At 42.1% G+C, this 7,477-nt stretch overlaps 1 protein-coding gene across 6 annotated transcripts in view; it reads left to right on the plus strand.

Moving 5' to 3' along the window:
• Positions 1-5,091, plus strand: part of spag9b (sperm associated antigen 9b) — a 58,095-nt gene extending 53,004 nt beyond the window's left edge. For all 6 annotated transcript variants that reach the window (XM_047159477.2, XM_053685457.1, XM_017483440.3 and 3 more), the window contains 8 exons: positions 67-147; positions 384-451; positions 1,172-1,320; positions 2,024-2,195; positions 2,351-2,464; positions 2,646-2,822; positions 3,034-3,168; positions 3,264-5,091. In XM_047159477.2, coding sequence (XP_047015433.1) covers positions 67-147; positions 384-451; positions 1,172-1,320; positions 2,024-2,195; positions 2,351-2,464; positions 2,646-2,822; positions 3,034-3,168; positions 3,264-3,382 — 1,015 coding nt within the window. In that variant the 3' untranslated portion in view covers positions 3,383-5,091. The remainder of the gene's footprint in view (positions 1-66; positions 148-383; positions 452-1,171; positions 1,321-2,023; positions 2,196-2,350; positions 2,465-2,645; positions 2,823-3,033; positions 3,169-3,263) is intronic.
• The last annotated feature ends 2,386 nt before the right edge of the window (positions 5,092-7,477 follow it).

Below are 7,477 nucleotides of genomic sequence, written 5' to 3' on the forward strand. Positions count from 1 at the left end.
ACTCGGTTATCTCAACAAGTTGTGACCTGCACCTAATGTCTCGCACCTGTCTCCTGTCTGTTGCAGTATCTATGTCCACTCCTCTGTCGCACAGTGGAAGAAATGTCTGCACTCAATAAAGCTGAAGGATTCTATTTTGGGGATCGTGTAAGTAGATTAGATTGCAATATGTGGAATTTAATTCCACTACACAATAAATTCATGTTATTCTCTCTCTCTCTCTCTCTCTCTCTCTCTCTCTCTCTCTCTCTCTCTCTCTCTCTCTCTCTCTCTCTCTCTCTCTCTCTCTCTCTCTCTCTCTCTCTCTCTCTCTCTCTCTCTCTCTCTCTCTCTCTCTCTCTCTCTCTCTCTCTCTCTCTCTCTCTCTCTCTCTCTCTCTCTAGACATGTGAAAGGAAGGGTTTTAGTGGCCTTGGCTGATGGCACGCTGGCAATATTCCACAGAGGAGTAGGTAAGGTTTTTACACACAAGAGCAGTTATGATATTTTATATATATAAACACACACAGTACTGTGCAAAAGTCTTGGATACATGCAAAGAAATGCTGTAGCACAATTATGCCTAAAATAATGAAATTAAATGTTTCTCCGTTTAAAAAAAAAAAAAAAAACTTACTATAAAGAGCAACAAACAGTGATAAATGAAATAAAGGCAATATTTGGTGTGTCGACCCTTTTGCTTTAAAAAAAAAAAAAAAAAAGTATTCTCCGGTACAATTAGTGCAGTTTTATAAGGAAATGAGCTGTAAGAGTCCATGATCATCTTGTAGAACCAGTCACGGTTCTTCTGGAGACTTTGACTGTCGCACTTGCTTTTTATTTTTGCAGCAAAACCCAGCAGCCTTCATTGTGTCTTGCCTGAAACGTGGTCTCTTGCATAATATTCCGCTTTCTTTATTGACATACAAATCTGAAACGTTTTTGTACTGACTGGATAATGTAAAAGTCATAAAATGAAAAATCTACAACAAAGTTTGCACTAAAGAAATTAGGGTGCCTTCGACTTTTGCACAGTGCCGTACATGTTCAGAATGTTTTATGCAAATAAAATGAAATCCATTGGGACCAATCCTTGACGCAATTAAATGTAAACCTTGAAGAAAACCCGCTTTTAAATCATCCCCTGACATTTAATAATCGATAATATGGTGTTGCGGTGTTTCCTTGTGTAGACGGTCAGTGGGACCTGACCAACTACCACCTGTTGGACCTGGGCCGGCCGCATCACTCCATCCGCTGCATGACTGTGGTTCACGATAAAGTGTGGTGTGGGTACAGGAACAAGATCTACGTTATCCAGCCCAAAGCTATGAAAATAGAGGCAAGAGAAACTTGTCATTGTATAGACGTAGAACTGGTTGTAGTACCACGTGTGGTTTTATTTATTTATTTATTTATTTATTAGATTTAAAAAAAAAAATTATATAAGCCTTTTGTCTTAACCTTATTCTTTATGGTGTCGGCAATTAGTGTAATAATATAACGAAGGTAAGCTGATTATGGAATATTGCCAGGTCTACACGAGTCCCTAACCCTAGAGTTTTTAGTTTCTTCGCTTAACTGTAGTCAGTTGAACTACATTTTCCTGTAGTGACTTGGCAGCACTACTTTGTCGATAAAATTGCAGTTAATGCTGCATCATTTCACCATACAGAATATATGATTTTAAAATAAATCATGTTATGGATTTCTTGTTTGGTGCTTCAACACAAAACAGACTTGAGTCTATTTGTTTATTATTATTTTAATGTCGTCTTGGACGTTTTTATGGAATTGGACATACTGTCTTATTCTGTTTGAATCCAAAGATGGAAATTATGGAAAATGGAAAAGGCGTACATGCACTGAATAACCTGATGATTAGGATACAATCCAGGTGGCTTTAATAATTCTGCTTACATGACCACGCAAAAAATTCTGACCTTATTAGGATCAGATGGTTCGTGCTGATGTAAACACACTCGTCGTCGCCTGTAAGATTTATGCAGGTTCCTCATATTGACGGTGCTCTTGCCCATGTGTAGAAGTCCTTTGACGCTCACCCACGCAAGGAGAGCCAAGTGCGGCAACTAGCCTGGGACGGAGACGGCATCTGGGTGTCTATCCGTTTAGATTCCACACTCCGACTGTTCCACGCACACACCTTCCAACATCTGCAGGACGTCGACATAGAGCCTTACGTCAGCAAGATGCTAGGTTGGCACATTAATTCATAAAGTACACATCCTTTCCCTCTGAAAGCTGTGTTCCTTGCTATCGTCATATGTTTAATTTGCTTCAGTGTTTCATGTCATTTGACTAATATCAAACGACCCTTTTTCTTACCGGTCTTTTCATCATATTTGTCTCAGGCACTGGTAAACTGGGCTTTTCCTTTGTGAGGATCACAGCATTGATGGTCTCGTGTAACCGCCTGTGGGTCGGAACAGGGAACGGCGTCATCATCTCTATTCCTCTCACGGAGAGTACGTGATTTTAAAGTCTCTTCCGCATCTCATTTACACACACTGACTGTCGCAAGGTTGTTAACGGACTGCTGTAGTTAATGTGCAGCTGCTTTTTTTTTTTTGTCGTCATGTTGAATTCAAAACATAATTAAAAAGACATAGCATCTTTATCTATGATTTTATTTATTTTTGAACAAAGCAAAGACAGTCACTCAGGGAACGTCCAACCGGCCAGGCAGCGTGATTCGTGTCTATGGTGATGAAAACAGCGATAAAGTGACAGCGGGGACGTTCGTCCCTTTCTGCTCCATGGCCCATGCACAGCTCTGTTTCCATGGCCACCGAGATGCAGTCAAGTTCTTCACGGCTGTTCCAGGTATGACCCGTGAGTCTCCAGTCACGTTCTCTATGATGATGTTTTACCGTGCATTAATCGTCTGTTTTTCTTGCTGATCATCATTATTATTGGAAAAAGACAACATGGAACTGTCCAGCCGACGATCATGGGTTTCCTTCTGTTGTTTGTTCATGTATTGACGTATTCTTGCCTTCTGTTTGCAATCTGTGTTTTGTTGCCCCTATCGTAGGCCATGTTGTCCCATCTGCTGGAGCAGGAGGCGAGGCAGGCGGTGACAAGCCAACAGCAGACTCGCCCACACCAGAGTTCTCGAAATCAGTCCTAGTTATGAGTGGTGGAGAAGGTTACATTGACTTCAGAATGGGTCGGTGTCTTATACGTTGTCGGACGTTATACGTTGTACATCTGCCGGAACCTTTCTCACATTGTTTTCCTACCACATCTGTCTCCCCATTTCAGGTGATGAAGGAGGTGAGGGAGAGGACCTAAGTGAACCCGCTCTGAAGCTGCAGCCCTTCCTGGCGAAAGCCGAGCGCAGTCACCTTATAGTGTGGCAGGTCATGGTTAACGGAGACTGAGCTCCGATGCTTTTACTCTCGGCCAGCCAAGCGCGAACATTTCACAACCGAGGGTTTGCCCTTCTGTGTCTGTGTTCTTATTTCTTTTTGATTTTATGTCTTCAGTTGAAGGGCCTCTGTTATTGCGTCCAGCTATCAGGAATTTGCAGTCAAGTCTTTGCACATTCACTTTCGTGGCAATACGAGTCTCAATCCCGCGCGCACCTAAATACATGGATCCATCCATCCATACAACATCTAAAGACTGCAGGACTGTTGTCTGATGTGATCAGTCTATACAGTGAGGGGGGGTTGTTCCATCCAGTTTTGCTTTCTTTTATGGGTTTTTCCAAATTCCAAAATAGCCCTGTCTGTCACGGGTAGATCAAGATATCCATCAACACGGTGAACAAGTAGATAAATGTTAATTAAAATACCGTGTTCTGTGTAAATAGCTGTTGTAAGTGGCTGGAGGGCGAAATGTTTGCACAGCCAAAAGTACCTTCTTGAGAAATAGCTGCTCCTAGGCTAAGTCAAGGCTTGCAAAAAAAGCTTGCATGCCCTAGTGCCTGCTCTTGTCTTTAGGCTGCTCTGCTGTATTCTACACCACCCCTCTCTTCTCCACTATATTTCTTCCCAGATCATTTCGAGAGACACGAGACAAAGCAGCGTTTTCATCTGTTGTACTTTTCATATGTATGCTATTCTGCGACTTACAGAAAGGGTTGACGAATGGCAGAGCACCTATTTATACATTCATGTTAAATTGACCAAAGGAATTCCGAAAATTTGTAGTCATTTTGTACGACTGTGGATGATCAGCTCACGGCCTTGTGAAAACGGGAACAGATTTAACTCATTACATCATTCACAGTCCAAAGGAAAGCTGTTATGCAATATCGCTCGGATCAGGAACTGGTCGTAGGCACAGTGGGGATTTTTCTTTTCACTGCTTGGTTTCCTCAAAAGAGCACCCCACTTTTTTTTGTGTGTAGATTTAGAGACTAAATGCCTATTTTTATGACACTTTTGTACCTTTTTGTCTTTTAGACTCTAACCACAGGCGTCTGTAATGCGGTAAAAGAGTTGGCTAACATTTTGCTGATGTTATGCTGCTGTTCTGCTAGTGGTAGTGGGTGTATGGAGGGGCTTTGTCTGCAGTCATTCCTCTTCTCCACGAGAAGAGGAACGACTTTTGCATTGCAACTTTAGCCATCTCAGTATTTATTTCTATGAATGAGCCTTTGCAGAAAAGAATGTAACTTTGTATATTGAATATAAATATATATGAAATATAAATATGTACATGAAACATAGTCGGCGTGGATTTGTCGTATTGATAGATTAAAATGGTTGTTTGATATGAAAACCGAAGACTCTGAATGATTAACCCTCGAAACGTACCTTCACTGAGCTATGCACTATTTTATAACGACCCAGAGTGCGAGTGTGTTTTTGTTTCTCTGCAGGTTTGTAAGTGCGTGTCGGGTGTTTCGAGCGTGTTTGCGGTGTATGTAGAGTTGTGTGTGTGTTGTACTGTAATCCTCTAGGCCACTTTTCCCAGATCAGTGCGTGTAAACATGGGAGTGACTGCAACTGTCCCACCCAAAGCCCACTGTAAGGTTGCGGTGAAAGCGTCTGTCTGTCAGACGTGTGCAGTGCCGTATTCACGTCCAATCATCTTAGCTTTACACTTTTTTAACATCTATTAAACTTACATTTTGGGGAAACGTGTGTCCTCGTGTGGGTTTGTTTTTTTCCTTTCCCATTTCCTCCCATCACAAGCGAATTTGTCTTACAGTTGTGGTCATGAGTTTACATACGGCTTGCAGAATCTGCTGAATCTTAATAATTAAAAAAAAAAAAAAAAAAAAGAGGTCATAAAAATAGCATCTTGTTTTATATTTAGTTCTGCCCCGAATAAGATATTTCACATAACGGGTGTTTACATGTAGTCAATAATAACTGTAATTTAGCACTGCACTTCATAAGCTAAATATATTGATAGATGTATCTATCAATGATGTATCTATCTTTCTTCAGGGTCACGGGGAACCTGGAGCCTATCTCGGGGAGCATGGGGCACAAGGCGGGGTACACCCTGGACAGGGTGCCAATATTTAATAAATTTGGAAAAAACTAAATGTATTGCATCTGAGAGTTGAACTTAACCAGCCTCTCTCATGTCATCAAGCAAACGCCTTCCTTCTACCACAAGGAGGCAGTATATCATCACAGCCTTACCCTGCCTTTGAAATGACTTTCAGAGGAAGCGAGGACTCTGGCTCAGCAAAGGGAACATGCTGTACATTTCCTGCTCTCTTAGGGCGATGAAGCTCCATATCAGCACTAATGCATTCAGCAACCAGGAGATTTGTGGGTTTTGTATAAATAGAAAAGACATTTCCCCCCTTAGAGAGTATATTTATTGACTTTGAAAAATGTGAAATCATCAACATATGCCATCTTTCCAGAGTCTCTACAAATGATTTCACCTCCTCTACTCCTGCCAGAAATCAGTTTATTGGTCACAATTGGGAGCTTTACTCCCTTAGCATGAAAGCAGTCAAACATCTGCGAGGATTATCAGAGGATATCTGAGGAGTGTTCGTAGTAAATACAAAACCAGTAGTCGGTGCAAAACTACCCTCCTTCTGCTTCATCCTCCTCTTCCTCCTCGCTCTGTCTGCCCCCTCACTTTCCCCTTCTCCTGAACAGACTCTGTGGTTACGTAACCCAGTCAGCTGGTGTATCCATGGAGGATTCCCAGGGCAGAAGGACAGGGTTTTGCTGTCCTTGCGCATGCGCTTTCACGTAGCCTGAGGGCCTGGACACTCAGACCAGCAGGGGCTTCATATCTAGCAGTTAGGGAACAGTGTGTATGTTTGGATATGTGAGAGAAAAAACCAAGAGGCACCAGCTGTTTCATCCCAGTTGCCTTATTATTGCTGTAATGTCATTGTTATTCATTACTCTCTGTTCATTCATTTGAATGGATGCAAATGCATTAATCAGGCACATAGAAATAAGGCCCCATAACGTTGTCTCGATTAGTTTTCATCACATCTGCAAGTCGTGCATACGGGACCTGTCGATTATCCCTTAGTCAGAGGGTTTTCTTAATGTATCTCGCCTCCTGTCTTTTACAATACTTGAATATATTCCCTTCCAGCTTCAGATTTTATTTTTTTTAACGTCCTTTTAGTTGTTAATCATAACAACAACAAGATCAGCTTAACAGATCAGCTCTCATGTTTCATTTCATTCCTGTTTCTACCTGCATCTGTAACAGAGATCCATTTTTCTAAGGCGTGTTCTACTTTATTTGAACTCTTTCGATTGTGTCCACCACTTATGATGAGGGGTGTGCGATAATTCGGCTCACTTTAACATTACAGCACGCCACATGGTCTCGTTTGAGGAATAGTGCAACGCCTGAGATTGATTCGGTGGCTCTCATTCCCCCACCCCCCACCCCGCATCTGCTCAGACTAACAATTGGAGCGGCTGTTTTAGTTCCTGCGCAGTCAGTGTGATAAATGAGAGGCGCACGTCACTCTCGGTTCTCCGCACCAGCTCCGTGACGTGACACGATTCACTCTGACATCTAGTCGAGCTGCATATGAGGCGCTCTGATGGCCTTTGTGACATGCCAGACCAGTTTTTTCAGCCTGTAATGAGACGTGAGCTCTCTGCTATGATGTGTGGTGGTTAACTTTATTCAGGAACGGAGTTGTTTTCTTCTACATAGACAAGCTCATCTGCTATGCTTGATAAAGTGGAGGAATCGCTAAAAAAGTCTTTCTCTAGTCTCCTTCCTTCCACCGTGCTACCCCGGACAGTTTGTATTCAGCGCGTTCAAATTTAGCCTGCTTCCAGCAAGAGCGTTATAGACTGTCACGTGGTGCATGTAGATGACTTGTCTCTTATTAGCAGCACTGTTTTGCTGACTTTGATTGATGTATTCCTGTGGCGCTCTCACTTTTCTGCTAATAGCACCTTTTTGATGCTTGTCATATTTACGAGATGGGTTCAAAAATAGCGTGACTTGTGGTCGGTCTCTATGGAAGTCCTAATAAGGTGATTTTTCTTTTATTTAGCTCCTAACAAAGGGAA

The sequence above is a fragment of the Ictalurus punctatus genome, chromosome 13 (assembly GCF_001660625.3).
Source record: "Ictalurus punctatus breed USDA103 chromosome 13, Coco_2.0, whole genome shotgun sequence".
In the NCBI taxonomy this organism is placed as follows: Eukaryota; Metazoa; Chordata; class Actinopteri; order Siluriformes; family Ictaluridae; genus Ictalurus; species Ictalurus punctatus.